The 23172-nt window shown below is 30.9% G+C and overlaps 4 protein-coding genes across 10 annotated transcripts; all 4 read right to left on the reverse strand.

Annotated features, from left to right (window-relative positions):
- Positions 1 to 1032: 1032 nt before the first annotated feature.
- On the reverse strand, positions 1033 to 3265 carry LOC110672168 (uncharacterized). The gene is made up of 3 exons (XM_021834866.2): positions 2815 to 3265; positions 2285 to 2449; positions 1033 to 1369 (listed from the first exon to the last, which is right to left on the reverse strand). Exons 1-3 carry the CDS (start codon positions 3112 to 3114, stop codon positions 1256 to 1258), a joined length of 579 nt encoding a protein of 192 aa, XP_021690558.2. The 5' UTR covers positions 3115 to 3265; the 3' UTR covers positions 1033 to 1255.
- A 1932-nt stretch (positions 3266 to 5197) lies between these two features.
- LOC110672166 (polyadenylate-binding protein 3) lies at positions 5198 to 8981 on the reverse strand. The gene is made up of 7 exons (XM_021834865.2): positions 8502 to 8981; positions 6990 to 7768; positions 6812 to 6889; positions 6623 to 6712; positions 6034 to 6318; positions 5662 to 5865; positions 5198 to 5562 (listed from the first exon to the last, which is right to left on the reverse strand). The coding sequence occupies exons 1-7, from the start codon at positions 8755 to 8757 to the stop codon at positions 5383 to 5385; spliced, it is 1872 nt and encodes a 623-aa protein (XP_021690557.2). The 5' UTR covers positions 8758 to 8981; the 3' UTR covers positions 5198 to 5382.
- A 4134-nt stretch (positions 8982 to 13115) lies between these two features.
- LOC110672173 (ubiquitin-NEDD8-like protein RUB2) lies at positions 13116 to 14720 on the reverse strand. The gene is made up of 3 exons (XM_058131175.1): positions 14440 to 14720; positions 13755 to 14014; positions 13116 to 13400 (listed from the first exon to the last, which is right to left on the reverse strand). Exons 1-3 carry the CDS (start codon positions 14530 to 14532, stop codon positions 13289 to 13291), a joined length of 465 nt encoding a protein of 154 aa, XP_057987158.1. The 5' UTR covers positions 14533 to 14720; the 3' UTR covers positions 13116 to 13288.
- A 1575-nt stretch (positions 14721 to 16295) lies between these two features.
- Positions 16296 to 21824, reverse strand: LOC110672172 (uncharacterized). Of its 7 annotated transcripts, none has more exons than XR_002498239.2 (10): positions 21591 to 21822; positions 21470 to 21521; positions 21308 to 21381; positions 20872 to 20973; positions 20189 to 20332; positions 18790 to 18841; positions 18234 to 18307; positions 17636 to 17725; positions 16681 to 16745; positions 16296 to 16569 (listed from the first exon to the last, which is right to left on the reverse strand). XR_002498239.2 is itself a non-coding variant. In XM_021834870.2 (10 exons), exons 1-9 carry the CDS (start codon positions 21713 to 21715, stop codon positions 16723 to 16725), a joined length of 741 nt encoding a protein of 246 aa, XP_021690562.2. In that variant the 5' UTR covers positions 21716 to 21822; the 3' UTR covers positions 16296 to 16569; positions 16681 to 16722. The 7 variants fall into 7 exon arrangements, 5 of the variants coding, with proteins under 5 accessions (XP_021690562.2, XP_021690561.2, XP_021690565.2 ...); XR_002498238.2 differs by having other exon boundaries at positions 16296 to 16591; XM_021834870.2 differs by having other exon boundaries at positions 16681 to 16750.
- Positions 21825 to 23172: the final 1348 nt, after the last annotated feature.

Genomic DNA, 23172 nt, shown 5'->3' on the forward strand with positions numbered 1-23172 from the left:
GATAAATTGACGAAACATATATAAGAGAGTATCTCTTGGTGCATGATATTTACAGATGGTATAGTTCTAATAGATGAAATGCGAAAAGGAGTCAATAGAAAGCTAAAGCTTTGGAGAAGTACTCTAAAGTCAAAGGGCTTTAAGTTAAGTAGAACGAAGACAGAATACATGCATTGCAAGTTCAGTAAAAGCCAAACTGGTGATAGGGAAGGAGTTAGTTTGGATAGAGTGGTACTGTCCCAAAGTAATCACTTTAAATATCTCGGTTCAGTCCTTCAAGTAGATGGGGGATGTGAGAAAGATATTAGTCATAGGATTAAAACCGGATGGTTGAAGTGAAGACGTGCCACTGGAGTTTTATATAATCACAAGATTCCCAATAAGTTAAAAGGAAAATTTTACCGTACAGTCATACGACCGGCCATGTTATATGATAGTGAGTGTTAGGCACTGAAGAAGTCGTATGTGTCTAAGATAAAAGTTGCGAAGATGAGAATGTCAAGGTGAATGAGTGGCCATACTAGACTAGATAAAATTCGTAATGAGAGTATTAGAGAAAAGGTAGGAGTGGTGCCAATTGATGATAAGTTGAGAGAAGAGAGATTGAGGCGGTTTGGACATGTGAAGCGTAGACATACGGAGACTCCAGTTAGACAAGTAGAGCACATTAAGTTAAAGGATAGAAAAAAAAGAAGGGATAGACCTAAACCGATTTGGAGGAGAGTAGTACAACATGACCTAGAAGCATTATACATTCCCGAGGATTTAATCCAAAATCGTTTAGAGTAGAGAAAGAGAATCCATATAGTCAACCTCAAATTTTTTTGATAAAGACTTAGTTGAGTTGAGTATTCTTTAAATTAAGAAACGGTAAGTTTTATACATTGTGAGAGAGAAATGTGAAAATAATTAAGAAACGGTAAGTTTTATACATTGTGAGAGAGAAATGTGAAAATAATTAAGAAACGGTAAGTTTCATTTAATAATAAATTTAATAATGTGATGATAATATTTTAACAAATAATTATATAATTATGAAAGTAAAATACTTGCTAATTTATTGTAAAATCAATACCTTTAACATTTATGTAGTTCCAAGAATAATCACATCCACATTTCTGTAAGGCACTTTGTCTTTACAAAGAAAGAAGCATAATTAGCAAGTATACTGAGTAATTCCTACAATTCACAATTTCTGCAGGTATTACTTGTAGAATAAGATTATGGTCTTCAACAATCAACAGTTGTAAATTTTTCATGATAAATCAAATTGCTTATAATATTCAGGCTTCAAGACACCAATATAAGGCAAATTCCTGTATAGTTCAGCAAAATCCATTCCATAACCCACAACAAAGTGATCTGGGCACTGCAAAAGGAGTTGTAAAGGGAAAAAGATCAATAAGAAAAAAAAAATTTTGAATCATTGCCAATAAAAGACAGGTATTTATGTTTATGATAGGAGCAAGCTAAAAGTAACAGAAAAAAATAAAATAAATAAAATAAAATCTTAGTTGAATGTTCCTAGAGTCATCAAGTAAATTTTAGAGCCTATGGGTAGATGGTTTTTATGAAAGTTGTCAAAGCCTGGTACAAAGCCTGGTAATCTGTCTATGAATCCAATATTTACCCCAGGATCAGAGTCCAGGAAAGCAACAAATCATCCATTTCTATCAATTATCAAAGCAGGCCAGATAAATTTAGAACTAAGATTATTTCAGCAAAAAAAAAAGACAATTTTTAGGGCAGAAAGCTTTGAATTTGCAGATGAAAATTGAAAAATATAGTTTCTGCAGAGCCATTCATAACAATAACTGGAAGACTTTTGCTAAGCTATAGGACAATTGAGCAAAAATACCACTCTTAAATACTTCTGAAAATGTAGTCAAGATTGCGATAAAGAAGCAAGAACCACAGAACAAACATGTGTTAAGAGTCATGCATGATTAGAAGAAACCAGTGACAAATATGATACATGTTTTCCATAGTAGAAAATTAGAATGGACTGTTCATATGAAATACTAGAAGTGAGAATTGCACCCAATTGGCAAGAAAGAAATGTTCATGACCAGGCTGAGGAGTCCTATCATATTTCAAGGAAATAGTTGCTATTTGATTGAATATTAGTGCCCATTGTTCTAGTGTTTTGAAATTACAAAGAAAAATGCTACACAGAATTAAATCAGAGGAGTTTCTGCCAGTCCAATCTTTCCATAATGGGAGATTAGACCATAGTTTCTTTCTGTCAATGTAGTGCACAAACGTGGCGAGAAAGAGAGCATACCTCAAAACCTAGGTAGTACTTTCCATCACCCACTAGTTCAAAATGGACTTTCCTTCTTGCTGGCTTATCAAGGAAAGAGCAAACAGAAACAGAGGAAGCTCCCTTGGATTTCAAGTGTGCAATGAGACTGGATAAAGTGCTTCCTGTGTCTACAATATCCTCAACCTGAGACAAGCTCATCATAAAAGATATGATCACTCCAAAAAAACAGTAACACTCCAATAATTGTACAGAATCCAAAGCCTATCTCTCTATCTACACCAAAAATTGCAGAAAAGAGAAAAGCCCTTCTTTTGGGCTACATAAACTATTTGCAACTTTTTCATCTTGCCTGCAGAAGTTCTGAGAACTACTACATGGAAGAGGAAGCCCCTTCATTTGGGCAATATAAAACTACTTGCAACTTCTTCATTGACCTAATTTCTACAGTAGTACTCCTTTTCCATGGAAAACCAAATGATCAGGGAAATTTTTTCCACAAGAGATTGCTCTGTAGATAAATAAATAGGAATAGTGGAGGGTAGTATTACCAGGATGACATGTTTGCCTTCAACATTGAGCTTCAAGTCCATGGAAATAGTGGGGGCACCGGTGGACTTCGTGCCGGAACCGTAGGATTCGGCGCGAATAAAATCAACGGAAACAGGCAACTGTATTTGCCTGACCAAGTCAGCCAAGAACAAGAAAGCGCCGGTAGCCACGCCCACTATCACCGGAGGAGGAGAAATCGAGGTAAAATCATTGGTGATTTCAGATGCAATCTCTGTGACTCGTTTAGAGATTTGGAACTTGGTCCATAGCACCCTCTCTATATGAGAATCCAGCGACATATCTACGCAGCGATAAGAGAAGTAGAGAGCACAAAGATTTCGTTCTGCACTTCTGCTTAACCTCAAAGCGGAGAAGTTTGAGGGTTTGCCAAGTCAATGGCCCAGTGGCCTGTGGGAGCCCAGCTCTGCTCTGAGCTCTGCAGTCTACCCATTACCCAAAATTAATTTAATAATCATTTAAGAAATAGACGATAATGCTTTGTTGTTAAAATGGATGGCGATGGTAATGTAGCGGCAAGAATCTCCTATTCAAGTTTAAATTTGATTATTAATTTTATTATTTAATTTTAAATTTAATTTTAAATTTAATTATTATTTTCATTATTTGAATTCAACTCAAATTAGGATGGCAATTCGGACTGATGGCTCGTTATTGTATTCGTGTCATGTCAACACACGATACGAATATAATTAAGGTCTATACCAACATAACATGATTAATAAATCGTGTAAAAAATTTAAACACGAACATGATCATTTTATTATACGGGTTACAAGACACGATACGGCACGATTAATATTAAATTGTATCAGGTGTATTCAACACGATACGACTCATTTAACACGGTTTGACACGACTTAACCCATTTAACACGCTACTACTTTCATAGGTCGTAGTGGGTCAAATGGGTTAGTGGATCACGGATCAACACGTGACATGAATATTAAATCGTGTCATAAATGTGTCAAGTCGGGTTAGCGAGTTAACTCGTGACACGACACGATTATAACCGTGTCATAAATGGATCGACACGAACACGAATAAGCCTAACCCAAATCCTATATTTTCATGTCGTGTTCGTGGATCGTGTCCAAAATTACCATCCCTAACTCAAACTCATTAAAAGTTATCCTAAATTATTCAAATTATCATAAATCTAATTATTAGTAAAACTTGAAAATTGTAATTATTTATATGTTACATATTTTAATTAATTTAATTTCTTTTATTCAGTTTAATAGATTTACAATATCTTGTTGGTAATTTGGTTTATTTAAAATTTGCCTCCTCATTCGTACATTTTTATATATTATAGATAGATAAATAGATATAGTATACAAAATATATTAACGGGTTCAGATAAAGGACATTCAACATACAAAATCTGAACCTGATTTAGTTACCATTTTTAAACTCAAAATCATTACAAATTAAATTATATATCATCCAAACCTATTGTAATAAGGTTAGGTTGAATTGGATATTCGAGAATAATAGTGGAATTGGAGATCCGACTTTTTGACCGTCTACCCTCCCCCTCACTCTTTCTTTTATAAGAGAGTTTAGTTCCCCTCCATGGATGAGTATGTGTTTCTTAAAGGAGTGGTGGTGTCATCTGCGGGCATCGATCTTTTTATGGGCTAGAGGAGAGTGAGAGGCATGAGCTCTGCCATCCCTATCCCGGTTTCTACTAGCATATACACGAGTCATAGCTTTCTGTCAATTTGTTGCAGTCTTTTGTTGCGGCTCTCCTATTTTGAGAGAGATGATAACTAAGATATAGTTTAGGACTCTAGCTTTCTGTCAATTTGTTGAAGTCTTTTGTTGTGGCTCTCCTGTTTTGAGAGAGATGATAACTAAGATATAGTTTAGGACTCTTGTATGTAATGAATGGATTGTATCTTATATTTTGTTCTTTATCAATGAATACACCATTCTTGTAACACTCTGGATTTTTAAAATATTACATGATATATTTTAATTCCTGTAAAATGAAATTAAAATATTTCTAAAAGTAAATTCTAACCGCATTGACATAACAATTAATTCTACTTTTAGAAGAGTCAGAATATTTTAAACATTTAGTACAAAGATTTTTTGATAAAATTTAGAGGAAATTTATGTATTTAATTATCAAAGTGAAAGAAATTCTGCCAAATTTCCTACAATCTCTTCACCTTTTTTTTCTCAAAAATTTTCTCAAAAGGATTTTGAGTGCCTCATTAAACATATAAATATGTTTAAAACATTCAATATCAAATGTTTTAATATATATATATATATATATATATATATATATATATATATATATATATATATATAGAAAGAGAGAAAAGTAATAATCTAAAGAAACAGACAAAATACCAACAAAAAGCCTAAAAACAAATCTTTTCAATCTTAATAAACAAAATTGATCTTAGAAAACTAATTTAAGATGACACCACCAAAATAAATTACTGCTCATCAAGCCCTACTAAAATGTGAGCGCTCATAAACACCAACAAAATAAATACTAATAACCATAAATAAGGCGGCTATGGAGGACTTCATTCAGCAGCTTCTCGGAGGACTTGCATTGCTTCAGCCACCTTCTTTTTCAGAGCATCTGGGGACTCGATGAGATGTAGCACCTCTGTTTGATCCATCTCCAATAACATCCCAGTCACCTTCGCCACATGATCTGGCTGAAGACGCTCCACAAGCGGATAAAGATGGCCACCAAGCATCTGAATAGACACAAGTAAAAGCAGTTACCGTAAATGCTCCATTCATTAATCTGCAAGGCGTGTATGCCATTGAAGTAGGTGAGTAGTATTATTGCATACCTCATTACGCGTCCATGGGGAAGCAGAAGCCAAAGCAGATGCAAGAGTTGAGATGATAACCGGTTGCTGAATATCAATAGGATTTCCGGAGACCCCAAAGGGCAATGGCATCATAGGACCCACTAGGCCTTGTGGAACAGAAAATGAGTCTATGCCATTTCTTGCATTTCCCATGTAGCCTGGATTGTTTCCCATGTGCAATAGCTGAAATTGACAAGGAAAGAAACATTATCAGAATCATCTACTATTAGTCCAATCAGAATTTGATGTAATATGTGAAATTACCAACCAATTATAAAACTAATAATAAGATATCAATATGTGACAGGCAAAGAAGAAAAATGTTGAAACATGTTTTTCAGAATAATGCACCTGCTGCCGCCGCATCTGGTGGGGGTTCCCACCACGACGTGTTCCCATCCGCGGCCCAGGTTGTCCCTGTCTTTGAAGGTGATATGGCATGATAAAGTTTGAAGCAAAACCAGGGCGCACTCCAGGCATGAGTTGCTGGAAGCCATATCCTGCATGCTGAGCAGGTATCATACCAGGAGTCCCTTGACCAAAGTAAAGCTGCTGTGGTGCCCCTGGATGGTATCCAGGAATTCCAGAAGGCAAAGGTGACATTCCTCCAGTAGCTCGAATTTGAGTAAAATGTGCCTGCAAATAAATATTAAATTAAAGGTTACATAGACTTGATACTGACTGTGAGTGCCAAATCTGACATTTATGGTGCACAGCAAGAGCATTGCAATTATAATGGCAGAAAGGTATTTGCCAAACAGTTCAATGGTCCTACTCATTCCAAAACAAGGAGAGAGAGAGAGAGAGAGAGAGAGAGAGGGAGAATCTAATACTACTAATTCCAAAATAAGTAGAGAGAGAGAGAGAGAGAGAGAGAGAGAGAGAGAGAGAATCTAACATATTTCTAGGACCAGAAAAATATGCAATTACAAAATATCACCTGTAGTTGAGCCTGCCTTTCTTCTTTGCGTTGGGCAACAGCAACATAAAGGGGTTTCCTTCCAATCATCTTTCCATTCATTTCAATCAACTAACACACCAGTTGATAACATAAAATTAACACACAATAGAGGGAATGTAAAAGCTAAGAGATTTAGATTTTTTTCCTTTTTCTAACAAAGGAACTTACAGCTCTTGAAGCTTCCTCAGGTGTAGAAAAGGCAACAAAACCAGAGCCCTTACTCAGCCCTTGGTGATCAAGCATGACCTGAAATAATTATTTGGTATGAGAAAAAACAAAATGAACCACTCAAACCAAGACAGCGTAATGGTAATTACATCATAATTCCACTTAACATAAAAAATACCTTGCATGATGTTATAGACCCAAACTCAGAAAATAATTCCTTCAGCTTTTCATCTTTAATGTTCTCATCAAGATTTTTCAGATATAAATTTGCACCTCTTGGTTTTTCATATCTACTAATTCTTTCCTGCTCAAACTTGGTTTTCAACTCTGATGCCCTTTCTGCTTTACTTTGGGCCCTACCAACATACCAAGCTTTGTCATTATTGATGGTAGCCCCATTCAGCTTCTCAGCAGCTGCAGCAGCAGCATCTGGGTTCTGAAAGTTCACAAAACCAAAACACCTGGATTTCCCATTTTGGTCCTTCATAACAACTGCACTGGTGATGGTACCATAAGCGCCAAAAATTTTCTTAAGGTCCTCATCAGTTGTTGTGTCAGACAAGTTTTTAACATAAACATTAGTAAACTTTGGTGATCCATTAGCCCGAATCCTTTCTTGATGTCGAACAAAAAGTCCAACATAAACTTGTTTATCATTTATCAACATACCATTCAACCGTTTGATTGCACTCTGTGCAGCATCCTCATTTTCAAACTGTACAAAACCATATCCTTTTGATTGACCGTTGTTATCAACAGCTACCTTGCAAGAAAGGACAGTCCCAAAGGCAGCAAAAATGTCATGCAACGCCTTGTTATCAAGTGACGTGTCCAGATTTTTGATGAAAACATTGGCATATCCACTTTTTCTAATACTAGGATCTCGATGAGAAAACATAATCCTGATAGGTTTCCCATTCAAAGGAGTAGAATTCAGAGCCTCCATCGCATTTGCAGCTGCAGTTTACACATTATAAAATGGGTCAGCACTTATTTATTAAGAAACTTATTATTAAGTTTTTCAGATGGGGATTTGTGAAGTAAAAGAGAGAGATTTGCATTAAAATATTCAATTCAATAGTAAAGTTTCCCATCATCTGCAGGTCCTTCGCACATCTTAGAACCAAAAAGGTGTTTACAAAATTCAACAAAATCACTTACGGAGTTCACTTTGTACTATTACAAAGAGAATACACAAACGGCCAATCACACAAGATACCAAACTCTGTTTACACAGTATTCATAATGGCTTCATCTAGAATAAATCATTTGCAAAAAAGAAAAAAATTTAATTCTCACAAAATCATGCTCGATTTTTTTATCTTGAAAATGAAATTTTTTTTAAGTTAAAAAGATAGAGTTCTTTCGTTATAAATACTAGATTCCAAACAGGGGATATATGGACCTCAAATTTCTAAAGAAGGAATAAAATTTTTTAGTTGAGATAACAGCACTTGCAAGTAACCAGATTAAACATTCAGACACACTGACACTGATAAAAAGTCACAAGTAACAACACTACTAAGACTAGATTATATGATTCTATTGAAGAAGAACAATTCCAAATTCGAATCATAATTAACACAGAAATCAAATAATCAACAACTAAGCCATACGATCACCGAATTATACAAAAATCAATAAACGTACACACAATTAATAAAAAAAAAATCAACATTAACTAAATTACCGTCTTGTGGATTACTGAAATTGACATAAGCATAACCAAGTGAGGATCGCTTTGCCTGATCCCTACAAACTCTAACAGACACGACCTGAGCAATCTGGCTAAACAGGTCATACAATTGGCCCTCATTCACATTATGCTCCAGATCTCCCACGTAGAGAGACGCATTCACAAACGGCCCACCACCAGTCACAGAAGCAACAGGTGCAGCGGGCGTAGTAAGCACTGAAGTTGCGTTGGCTGTAGCAGGAACCGCCATTACTATTCTCTCAAGCAAAAAAACTAAGGAAAAAAATAAGAAAATTAAAGATTTACAAGTAGGGTTTGTGTATTCGATCTAACAATGGAAATTTTATTTGGGGTTTTTGGTTTTTCGTTATTTGGCGTGAAGAAAGAAAGAGGAGGGAACTAAGTAACTAAGAAGCGCAAGGGAACGGTATTTATATGTGAGGGAAAGAAAGGGACAAGAAGCGGTTGCGTCTCCTGCCTTCGAAGGTCGCAGCTATTCAAGGAAAAGCGACGCGCACGTGTGGACGTGACCTTCTATACATTGTTTGCGTCCGCACCGGTTCACCGGTTTTCTTTTCCTTCGTCGTTTTGGTGTTTTCGCCTTTTATTTTAATTTGTACTTTTTTTAGAATAATAATCAATGTCTTTCTTTTTTTACTCTAGTGTAATTTTGGTTAATTTTTCCTTCTAGAATTTTTTTTTTCAATATATAAAAATAATTAATAAAATATTATTAAAAAGATTTTAAAAAAATAACTTATCGAAATTTAATATCTTCAAAATTATAAAAAAAATTACATTATTATTAATGTTATCAAAAAATATATAGCTCTATTTAGGTAATTCAAAATCATTATTGAAAAGTTAAATTAAAATTTTTCCTTCATTATGTGTTTTTTTTAAGAGAAAAAAAATAAAAATAAAAATCACAATATTTTTAAACGCATCCTAAAATGTTTGATTTTGGTTATGAATTTAACTTTATTTAAAATATTGTTCTTTGATTTTTAAGAATAAAAATTGAACTTGAATTTTGATTTTAATTTTAATTCGATTCTAAATAATTTTAGTGTGGTTCTAATTTTTGCTTAAGTTTCATTTTGATTTCAATTTTAATTTGAATTTTGATCTTTACATACACATTTTTTGTGTTTATTTTAAAAGAGTAAAAATAATATTAAATTTCTAATATCAAAATATTAATTAGAATAACAGCACTAATTTAAAAATAATAATGATAATAGAAAAATTATATATATTTATATATAATTAAAATTTTAATATATATATATATAATTAATTTTTCGATTAGATTGTAATTAGATACGATTTTTTATTTAGTTCTTGATAAAAAAATAAACCAAATCAAAGCAATAAATATAAATTTAATTCGATATAATTCAATTTTAATCATAGCAATTTTTCTATTGGATTCGAAACCCTAAATTCATGCACATCCCTACATTTACCCTTTCAAATATATTCATATAAGATATTTGTCATTAAATACCAGGATAGTTTTTACTTAAATAAGGAAAGAGGGAAATATAGGTGAATATTGGTTTGGGAATTAAAAAATTGAATAAATTAAATTTTTAGTAGATCAAAGCTCCGTTTATTTCGCAGAAAGTAACTTGTATATATGGAAAATATTTTCGAATAATAACAATATTTTCTGTTATTTAATTATAATATTAAATTAATGATATGTATTTGTAAAATGTATTTTCACGTTTCAATAAAATTATCAAAAGTTTATAAAATAGAGAATGACCTTCTTTTTAAAAAAAAAGTAAGTTAAAGTTCCGTTTATTTCGCAGAAAATAACTTATATATATGGAAAATATTTTTTAATAATAAAAATATTTTATGTTATTTAATTGTAATATTAAATTAATGATATGCATTTATATTATGTATTTTAATATTTCAATAAAATTATTAAAAGTATATAAAATGGAGAATGACTTTATTTAAAAAAAAAAAAGTAAGTCAAAGCTCCGTTTATTTCGCAGAAAGTAACTTATATATATGGAAAAATATTTTTTAATAATAAAAATATTTTCTGTTATTTAATTATAATATTAAATTAATAGTATATATTTATATAATGTGTTTTCACGTTTCAATAAAATGATTAAAAGCATATAAAATAGAGAATTGCCTTCTTTTTTAAAAAAGACTAAATAATTTTTTTTAAAAATGATTTTATTTTTTTTAATTAGAAAAATATTTTTTATTAACTCATTTTTTTTATTTCAAATATAAAAAAATGTTAAAAATATTTTTTATTTCTCGTGAAACAAACGAAGCCAGAATCAAATTAAATTGAATTAGAAAAAACTAAATAGAATAAAATCAAATAAATTAAATTTTGTAGAAAACCAAACTAAATAATAAAATATAATTTAGTTTTCACATGTCAATATATGTGAATGTGAGAATGACATGTCCTTTGACTTTAAAGACACGACTTTTCTTTAAGGAACTGGCACATCTTTTTCTTAAATTAAATTAAAAAAAACAAAATTAAATCCAAATAAATTAAATTTTTTAGAAAATCAAACTGAATAATAAAATATAATCCAGTTCTCACATGTCAATACACCTGAATGTGAGAAGACATATCCTTTGACTTTTAAAGAACACATTTCCTCATTAAAAACTAAGGCATCTATTAATTTCTTTCATCAATTCCTTTTATTTTTTATTTCTCTACATTTTTCTACCCCAAGTTTAGGAAAATTAAATCAAATTAATTCAATTTGATTTATTAATTTGAGCTTCATCTTGAATATTTTTAGAACTTATTTTGAACTCATTTTAGACCCAATTTCAATTATATTTCATATTTTTAACTCTAATTTGAGATCTAAAATAGTTAATTAAAAATTTTGATTTTATTATTTTTTAAAAAAATTGAATTAAATTGAATAAATTATTTTTTTAAAATAAGAAATTAAATCCAACTAAATTAAAAAAATAAGAAAAAAAAATTTTGAATTAATTGCATTGAAGTGGAAAGATTGCTGTGAAATTAATAAAATATATATAGTTGGAAATGGCATGTCATTTTCATAGCTAATGATATATTTTTTTTTCTTGCATTGGCTTCTCTAAAAGTGGATACATCTAGCCAAGCCCATATTTCATTTTCAGTAGCCAGCTTGGAGGAACCAACTGATGGGCTCAGCCATTTGTCTTCTATATTTCCATTGCAAATTCTTGCCCAGCACCATTCACCCAGATGGAATGATTCTGATTTAGCTCACACATGGGCACTTCTCTCCACCTTCGTATTGGTAAAGCAGTAACAACAGTATTCACTTAGCAATCTCATGCACTTGATCTGATCTCAAAATGCAGATCATACTTAGGACTCTTCAGTCAATGTAGCATGGAAATGAAAACACGAACACAAGAAGAAAATGTGAAAATAGACACGAGAAAACAGACACCAGAAAACGACATTTTTAAGAATATAAGAAATCAAAATATGCAAAAACATATAAATATAAAAAAATATGAGGATATATTTACAAGTATTAAATAAAATAATAAATAAAAAAATATATGAAATTAATTTAAAACTAATAAAGCTATAATATTGATAGTTTAATTATGCTTTAACTTATTATTATTAGCATTTTAACTTATTTTTATTGTTAATATTAATAGTATTATTTAATTAGTTTGCTCAATTATTAAGAAAGAAATTTAAAATGAGTATAGTACAACAATTGTTCTAGAACTTTTTATTTTATTATAATATGTTATATTTTATTAAGTTTTGAAAATAAAAAGAACAAGATAAGAAAGTTCATGGCACCACCCCTCTCTTTCTCCCGTCTTCCTCTTCTCGTCAACTTCCTTACCCACTATAAACATCACCAACGAGACTCAAACCAATCTCTAACACCGGTGAACTAGCTGGTCAATCCAATAAGCCAATCTCTGACACCGGTGAACTAGCTGATCAATCCAATAAGCTCAAGCACGAGAAAAGATGAGATTAATAGTGACTGTGGACAGCTTCATGATGAATTTTGCATGGAGGATTAACAAATGGCAAACGCCAAACGCAAGCTAGTAGGAGCTATTTTCGGCTGTCCATTTCCATCTTTCTATTTTTCCAGACACGGCCCCAAAATGTGTCATGACTGTGTCTCGCCGTTACTGTCTTGGAAACATTTCCATAATTAGGAAACGCTAGTGATTGGAGTTTCCGTACTTTACAGTCTCCGGCCTCCTCCCCTCTACTATTTTCCATGATAGATGGAAAGAGGCACAAGCAAGGCAAAAATCTAGTTCATAACTGCAATCTTTGCAATCAATCAAATAACCAAGCCATGAACCGAGAATGCAATAATATCCCTATTCCAAGCTTAGGTGGTAAGATCATGAAATTGCTAAGAACTTACTTTACTAAATGAATAGGAGGCATTAGTTCTCTTCTTCACATCTTCCCATAAAGGTCAGTCAAGTATCAACCAAAATTGATTCACAAATTAATCAAAACATATAGCACACACATATCTATTATGTACAAAAAGGAAAGAAAGAAAAGAAACCAGTTAAAGTAGGTACTGATATATCCCAGTAGAAAAGTTGGAATCAAAGATAATTTAGTTAAAAGAAATGAGTAGAAAAGTTTATCAGAACATGTTCACGGTCAAATCTTTGTGTTTATCCACACATCACAACCCAACAAATATGTCCATTAAGTACTAATTTGCAGCAAAACCTCAACAAGTAGATTTTCCTGATAAAATAAGCAATTTCTAGATATTACCACCCCTCAGGGCAAGAACAAGATGAAGCACAGAGCCACCCTCAATGTTGTAATCACGAGCTGTCTTGTCATCTGCAAGCTGCTTACCAGCATAAATAAGCCTGTAACAAGTAGTATGTGTTAACAAACTTCACTGTCATCCAGTAAAAGAACAGAATAGCATCCTAGTACAAAAACTAAGCACATAGGCATTGATGATCTATATAGACCCGTGGCTACTAAACATTGATGCTGGATGACGTGCAAACAAATTGTTGTTTACAGTTCAGATGGGTTACAAGAACAAATCGATGTATAAGTGACAAGCAATATGGCGAAATAATACTAAATAATGTCACCCATAAGACTGATAGATCGAATAACAGTAAATGCAGCCCTGTCACCACCTAGAAAAACTTGGGCCAATGCTGTTGCATATGATGATAAATACAATTAGGATAAGATATAATTGTTACCTTTGCTGAACTGGAGGAATTCCTTCCTTCTCCTCAACTCGTTCTTTGATCCGATCAATGGTATCAGTGGGCTCGATGTCAATTTCAATTTCTTTCCCAGTGAGGGTCTTCACTTTAATCATAGTTCCTCCTCTAAGCCTCAAAACCAGGTGAAGAGTTGACTCCTTCTGGATGTTGTAATCAGAAAGGGTTCTACCATCTTCCAATTGTTTCCCAGCAAAAATTAATCTCTGCTGATCAGGAGGAATGCCTTCCTTGTCCTGAAAAGGCATATCCACAAAGAGAGATATATGAATTCATCATCTCAAAAAAAAAAAAAAAAAATCCTAGCAAGAGAAAATCCCCAAGAAAAATAAAAGAAAATTAACCAAAAGCTCATTACAATATCAAATAGGTACTGTTGACAATAATTTTCAGCTTCATCTATCCTAAAACAATTATTTAAACTGCCATTAGAAGCTTTTACTAAAAAAATCAAATTCAATGCTACTCACAGCAGTATTTCTCAGCTACCAAACATGTACCAAATTATCATAACTAACAAAATTAGACCCATGAGATATTAAGTTATTACAAAAGGCAAACCTCAAACAAAAAAGAAACAATTTTTCGTCAAGAGAAACAGACCCAGAAAGAAAAATAAATGTATAAAGAAGAAAAACTAAAAATTGGAGAGAAAAGGTACCTGAATCTTGGCTTTGACGTTTTCGATGGTGTCGCTGCTCTCGACCTCGAGAGTGATGGTCTTACCAGTGAGTGTCTTGACGAAGATCTGCATCTTTGGTTGCTTATGCTTCAATGGTTTCTGGGCTTGTGGAGAGCGAGAGAGTGAGAGAGAGAGAAAGAGAAATTAAGATCGGGAACTGGAATGCTTGATTTTATTATTTTATTTTGAAAATTTATGAAGAAAGCTTTTTTTTTTTTTTTTTTTTAAATGTCACAGAAACCTTCATTTCTGCAAAGAGCACTCTTGTTATTAAATTATTAATTTAATTTTCACCAAAAAATCATAATTTATTAATTATTATTTTTCATCTTATTTATTAATAGTTCATTTCACATACAATTTTAATTTTCATAAATTGACAACTTTGTCCATACCTCAAACCAGCAATAACTTCGAAAAAAATAAATAAATTTTAGTTAATTTTTTTTTCCATTTTTCATAATTTAATTTTGTGTGAAAAGAAACCAACCAAAAATTTAAGCAAAGAAGAAAATGAAATCTTATATATAATTTTCTAGAAAAAAAAATTTTTTTTTATGGTCTCCAAAAATTTAAATAAAAAATATATTTTTTTTTTAACTTAAGATCATGATATATCACTAATTTTATTGAATGATTATAATATAGTTTGTAAATTACATGTCGAGAAGAACGACTAGATTACCTGTAAAACGGACAGTTAAGAAAAACGATTGATAAGATTCAAATTTTCAATTTAATGAAAGCTTTAATAAAATTTGATAATTTTAATTTTATCTAATAAAGTTATCACCACTATTTTTTAAATTTCGTATGATTTGGTCATCTCAACTTCATAAAATCTAACTTTAATATCAAATAATACATAAAATAATTGTAGATGGATAAATTCAAGCAATGTAATGATATTTTATTAAGTAAAATTAATATAAAAAGAGATATTAAATTATATTTTTGTAATTTTTAAAAATATTAATTTATATATTTTAAATATAGTATAAATTTCATCTATTTTTATTTATAGCGTTTAGGTTAAGGGAATAATTAGATAACATCATTTTTATATTTTTATAAAATGTTAGAGTAATTGAATAAATTAATCTTATTTTTATAAAAATATATTAACAATTAATTAAATTATTTTTTATTTAATTTAATAACTTTTGTATAAATATTTATTATATTTAGTAAAAATAGAAAAAAAAATAATTAATACCATCTAAATGCAATAAATAATTTTTAAAAAATAAATTTAAAGGCAGCAAATAAAAATGGATAGATATAATAATAATTATATAGACTGATATGCCAATTTGCCATAAAAAAATAAAAAAATAAATATGAAGTGCAAAATATAAACTCCATATATCCTACTTTGAAAGTGGTTTCGGGTTCCATTTCTTGTTAAATAATAAAAAAAAACAATTTAACCCTTATATTAATATAAGAAAAGTTTATTTTAGCTTATTTTTAAATTTTTATCTAAATTAATTTAAAAATTTTCATTTAAATTCAATTTAATCTAAAAATTAAAATTTATGGATAAAATTTTTTAATTTCTTAATTTAAATTAAAAAAAATTAAAAATTTTAATTCTTAATTTTAAGACTAAATTTTTTAATTTCTTGATTTAAACCTAAAGAAAAAAAAAAACTCAAATTCTAGATTTTCTTTATTTTTTTGGTATAATTAGCTCACTTTAGAACTCAAGCTCGAAACTTCACAGTCTTAAGACGACTCCAATATCACTAAGCTAAAGCTCATTAGTGGCAACATATATATAATTTTTTTCTGGATACATTGAAGAAGAAATTAATGGCAAAATCACCATTGGATAAACAAAAGGGATGTTCTCATAAGAAAATCATAACATAGAAAGATTAAACATAGGAAGTTCAAGTGCACATTTGAACATTAAATTGTATCTTTACTTCAACATGACACACTACCGCTCCCAAAGACAATCCCTGGTTAATATTGCAATTTTGCCCACAATCTCAAACTTGCATTTACAGTAAAATATTCCAAGGAGTAGTTAAAGAAGTAATTTACATTAATTATACTGCTTCAATCTGTTATTATGGCATAAATCCATAGTGATTTGAGATCCTTCAGAAAAAGATTATTCAATCTGTCAAAACAACTTGAATCCTAATTAACATTTCAAATGAGAATCCAGAAGCTATACACAGTCATACTGTCAGAAATGTATAAACATACCATTTTGGCCTAAGATCCTCATGTCAACAAACTCCTTTCTTGCTAAGTTCTCTCATACCTGTTTTCTGACCTACCATGAACAATTTTAGTAAAACTCTTGAATAATAATAAAAAATGAAAATTTGATTAAAAAAAGAAAAAGTGGCAAGAATGTATAATGAAAATATTTTATTTCATAAGCACAATAAGTAACCAATTCTACATGTTCTCTGGGGAGATTTGTTACTATAAGTGCTTTAATATTTTTAATTTTTAACTTGAAGGTTACTTTTTAATGCTAACTTCATAAAAAATGGGCATGGTACGAGCATACATACATATATACAGAGCTCAATGACAAAAAATGATACATATAGCCAACCCCAACTAGTTTGGGACTAAGGTTTAGTTGTTGTTGTTGTTGTATCATATATTGCAACACACCAAGAGGAAGAAATTGTCATCCAAACAGGCATGTTTTTCCACCTTCCACCAATGCAATGCGCATTTCACACTCTGAAATTAGCCAAAGGCCTAGTATTGATACGCTTTCTATGGAAACTCAAAAGCAAGTTGAAAGGAACTAGACCCCTTGACCTAAATGCTTGCACATTAATGCGTTTGATGAAATCCATACCCCTCCTAGGACTATGATCTGTGAGGACCAATGCTAGACAATGGGCTTTCAAGGCTCACTTAAAGTAAACAGCACTTTGTGCTTCCTTTCAATTTTCCACAGTTAAAGCAGTTATGGAAGTCCTGACAATGACTTTATAAAGTACTAGTAAGCCATCTGTGTGCGCCCTTCAAACTAATAAGAAAAAAATGACTTCCTCCCAAATATAAAGTCATTTCTTTCATCAAATCATAAGGAATATGAGAAACAAGTAAAAAGAAACTTTTGCTTACGATAATAAACCCCAGATCACTGAGAGTAAGCACAGGATTAAAATAAAAACAGTTTGATCAGACTCACCTGTCGTCTTTATTCAATAAAACTAGGTAGAGAGGATCTTGAGAAGTAAGCTGCAAAAGCTGTACGAAGATATAGGCACAAGTTGCAACGCTGAAAAGTTGGAATAGTGAAATATCAGTTGTTGATAGCAATATAGTGTTAACAATATGCAAATGCTGGTGTGAGATGAGCTTTGGACAGCGAAAAATTATGCAGAAGAAAAGTGCCTTAATTTCGTACTAATAATACCAGTTTTTCATACAATCATTTCCATTATGTTCTGCTAGATTCTTGTACCTTTGAAGGGCAGATATATTTCATAATGAATATGGAACTTTCACAGCAATATCAGTACTACTGAATTCCATTAATAATATATCATACCACATGCTGGTGTAAGATGAGTAACATAAAAGGAAAATGCCAGTGCAATTCCATTCCTAATTTCTTATGAATAAAGCTTACTTTCCTTCTTTTTTTTTTTTCATCTTTTAGAAAATTATAGAGTACAGTGGATTGATAGATTCCATAGGAAGCTGCATTTTTAGTATGAATATTATTCTTCAACAAATAAATAACAATTTATGTTTGAGAGTCAAAATTATGAAGGATGTATTACCTGCCAAAACATATCAAGAAAGTAATCCACAAGAATGAACTAATCCAACTTGATTCCTTGTAGGCAACCCAAACCTAGATTCAAACACAAAATGACATTATTGATTCAAATAATGCATACAACAAGATCTTTAAGATAATATACAAATATTTATTGAATATCTTGATGCCCACAATGGCAGTGATTTGAAGATTTTAGACTTATAAGTTGAGGTTCTCAGCTTGGGGTGCACATTATTTGGCCTAAACCACTGAGTTGAACTAAGCTAAACTACATTGTCAGCTAAACTATAAACCAAATTTTTATTTACCATGCTTAAGCTCAACTCAACTAATTTTTAATTTCAATCTAGTCAAAGTTGGTCATATGAATCCTTTTTCTTCCATTTGACTCAATTTAGGGTTACATTAGTAGAGAGGCTTAAATTGCATCATTGCATATCCTGTGTAGATGTCTCCTCTGACCTTGTAGGTGAAATATATCATGTCAGAAGCTGATAAACTTTAACTTTCAAATGATAATGGACCTTAGAAAGACTGGAATAATTGAGACGTACCGAAATACACACAACATTGATATAGAAGTCAACTAATGTTGCATCCATCCACCTGCAAACATTTTACCAACAAATTGCATTCGCATGAGACATATAACATCCCAAAATTCAGACGGAAGATATTTTCAATGTAGCTACACCATAGAAACATAACAACAAACAATTCTATAATTCTCTGCAGACATGTATCATCAAACTTTCAACAAATAATATATATTTGAGCCAACTTATAAGGTAATATTCTCCTCCCTTAGCTTTCTTCCTGTATGAAATGGGAACCCAAAACATTCTAGCATACTTGCCAACCACTCTATCATGTGCAATATGGAACCTACTGGATCATTTTTATATCAAAGAGCTAAATTTAGCAATTTGGGGAATGTTGTTTAATTCCTACTAACAAAATGCGCAGAACAAAATGTAACACAGTGCACATCTATCATTCCAAGTTCCAACTACTAACGTGTAAAGCCATTTAACTATGTGTACTCTATCATATATGGCTCTCCTTATGGAAGGAGAGAAGCAAAAAGAAGTCATCAAAATTGTTTTCCTTCTGGTTTCCATATTCTTTTTGATGTAAAGAATTTCATGGAGTTGAAAGACAAGGGATGTGAGCGGTGAGCTACAACTTCACCCATTCCAACAGTTTGAGTCCAAGCTACAACACAGTTTAGGGTATTAGGGCAATCAATTGGAAAATGAAGTTGAGAAGACTGGCCAAATCATCTGGCCTGTCCCACAAAATCAGGTACATTTTACTCCAATTTCCATAACTGCACATCTACAATACTCTTAGCTATATTTTGAGCTGTAGGATGTCAACCTAATGGCAGAGTCTCCACAGAGTTTGTGAAGAGCGGGTTCAAGTTTTCCTTTCTAGACCAGCCCTAAATCTCACCAACTTTTATTGGTAAATAAATAAACAACATTATATAAAATAATAATTTATCACTCAACCATTCAAGATCAGTGAACAGCATTTCAAACAACTGGCTAATCATTTGTTATTCTCACTAAAGCTTTCTTACAATTTGACAGTTAGTTAGAATAAGGCCCAACACTATACAAGATAAGAGTAAGCTAGATCATAGCTTTTTTTTTTAAGGAAAAAAATGAAAAACTACGAAAAGCATTTGCTCATTATCATCGCAAGTGCAATATCTACCTCAGCAAAGAAATGTTAGTGCTGCCCAGAAAAGGGACTATCAACAAGAAGAACTTCTAGTATGAAAACAATGCAATTCATCAAAGTAAAATTTAATAAGCACGTTCTAACATCCTTTTTCCTTCTCAAAAACAGAACTCGACTACATTATATTCTATTATACAGTATTTATACACTTAAAAAAATTACAAAAAAAAAAGAGGGAAAGGGTAGAAGAATCCAAGAACTTACGGAGTAAGGAGATCTTTGCGAAAAGGTGAACGATCAGTTACAATAGTGTAGATCAAAGTTCCCAACATTAAACAACCCAAAATGCTGAAAGCAATTCTTGCCACTACAACAGGGGAGTTCTGCCTCTTTTGTTGCATTCCATCCCTAAAAATGGAGGATTTCTCAATGCATGAGCAATTATGAACGAGAGAGAAAGAGAGATGAAAAGGAATGAGTTTTTGATATACAGAATAACAAGTGGCTTGAGGTGGAGGATTCGACAATTAAAGAAGAAAGTTCAATACATGATACGAAGAAATTCATTACCTTCAAAGATTATCTAACAATCTGTTCCTTGAAGAGAAGAATTACAGATCAGCGCAAGAAAGGATGAGTTACCCATTAACTTCCTAAATCTTCCTTTTTAATCAATAAAGCACACATAGAGAGGTGTATAGGTAGAGAAAGTTGAGAATATCCAAGTTACAGACATGAAGAAGACGAGATATACCTAGGCCCTAGATTACTTGGGGCTAACAGGTGAAAAAGATGTTCATTTAGCAGCATGACACCTTCTTACAATTGTAGCCTTAAACTGAGTAAAAATGCATGAAAAAAATTGTCCATATGGCTGATATCAACTAGATTATGCTTTCGCTGAGTTGCATATAAACATGGATTTGGCAGACGTTCTGAATATATACCTTTTTTCATGCCGCAATAGAACATAGTAAATAGGGTCTTGTAATGATTCTTGAGGTGACAAATTGAGAAGTTGAATGAAAATGTAGGCACAAGTAGCAATGCTGCAGATAATTGAACCAAGATCAAGAAAAGAGCATAACAACAAAAAAAATTGAAAATGTAACATGGGGCTAAATAGAAGAAGAAAAATATTTTGCGTCATGTCGACATGCATACCAAGTTTGGATTATTTTGAAAATTGAGCCTATAAAAATTTAATTACAAGGAATTGAACATGCACAAGCATCGAATTCTGTACGTCCTCACGAAAAAAAAATTCCCTTCAATTCAAACAAACCCTTTAAATTCTATGCCAATAATCATCTTCTGACGTATTCTGACTAAATTCATGACCACTTCTTGGAAGATGAATCACAGCACAACCAGAAAACATACCTGCCAAAGCAAACAAGGAGAATTATCCAAATAATTGCACTAATACTGTTTGATTCCTTGTAGGAAGTCCAAGCCTGAGACAATAGAAAACCTCTATAATCCCCAAAGACAATAAATTTCATGCACAACAAGCAAGAAAAAGCCGAGTTGAAGGTCAGGTACCGCCAAAGGTACAACGTTGATATAGAAATCAACCAAAGTAGCAGCCATCCACCTGCAAGAAACAAACAACAGAAAATTAACGAAAATAGGACACTGAGAGACAAAGAAAAGGTATATTTACGGGGTGAGAAGTTCTCTGCGAAAGGGGAGGCCATCGATGGAGATGGTGTAGATGAGAGTGACCACCATTACAGAACCCAATACAAAGAAAAGAGTTCTTAGCACAGCTGCTAGTGGAATTGCCATTGTTACGTTTCGTGTCTTCTGCGATTCTGCGAGAAGAAACAAGAAAGCAGAGAAGTGATGGGTACAGGGACTAGTGGAGGAGGCCGAGTCCACGTCGTCGCTGAAGTGCGCGATTCGAAAACGTATCATTTGGAAATTGGAAGTAAAAGAAAATTTACGAATTAGTCCTTCTAGTTTGTATATTTATAAATAATTCTTCTCTAATTTCAAAAGACGCTGTGATGAAGCATCATATTTATAAATTTATCCTTTTCAATATTAGATTAAATTTCATAAATTTACCATCTCAACCAAAAAAAAAAATCAATTTATCCAATAATAATAACGATTACCAAAGTAAATTCTAAAAAACAATTTCAAAATAGAGTTCTTTCTATAAAAAAATAAAATTACAATAAAAACTCCAATGATAATTATTATTTTTTAAAAATTAAGAGATCAATAATTTTAACTTAAATTTATTAAATGAGTAATATATTTTATCTAATGACAAATAAGTTTAGCTAAAATTTTATTTATTATATTTTATTAGTATATTTAATATTGTTTTAAATATTATCAGTAGAATATATAATTAGAGATAAATTTTAATGAGAATTTTTGAATTTTTAGAATTTAAAACAGAATCATCTTTTAAATTAAAATTCTCTTAATTTTAAAATTTTATACAATAATTTTTTTTTATTTTCAATATCTAGTTTATATATTTCTAAATAACAGTAACGTGAATAATTTTTTTTTACTTAATAGTGATAAAATTAATTATAATTTTTTTCATAAATTAATCATGAAAAAATCTCAATTATATGAAATAATAAAACACTAAATATATATAACGACTGATTAGAGAGACCTTTACTTCAAAAAAAAAAGTAACAGTCATCCACGTTATCACTATTTTGAATTTTTTATATTGGTGTAATATTTATAAACTGGTTATTAAGAGTAAAAAGAATTTTATTATATAAAATTTTAAATTATAAAAAATTTTATATTATATTTTTAAATTCAGAAACAACTTTGTTACAATCCTTAAAGTTTAAAGATAATTATTAAAATTTATCTATATAATTAGTTTATTTATTAAAATAATAAAAAATATTATTTAAAATATAAAGTTGTTAACATAATTAGTTTTATTAAAATATAATTAACAAAATCAAAAGGAAAAAAATCAATTGAACCTATATTTGAAAGTTAAGTTACTCCAAAATTAAGTTTTAAGTTAAATAAATGTAAAACTTTTTAATTAATAAAGTTAAATAGACCTAATTTTAATAAAAAAAATATTAAAATTTTATTTTTTTATTTTTTAAAAATAAAATATTAAAATTTTATTTTTTTATTTTTTTAAAAATAAAATATTAAAAATAATAATTTTAATATTAAATAATTTTTATTTATTATGTCTTTTAGTTTATCGATTTTATTTTAATAAAAAATAATATTAATATTTA

The sequence above is a fragment of the Hevea brasiliensis genome, chromosome 12, assembly GCF_030052815.1.
Source record: "Hevea brasiliensis isolate MT/VB/25A 57/8 chromosome 12, ASM3005281v1, whole genome shotgun sequence".
Lineage (NCBI taxonomy): Eukaryota > Viridiplantae > Streptophyta > Magnoliopsida > Malpighiales > Euphorbiaceae > Hevea > Hevea brasiliensis.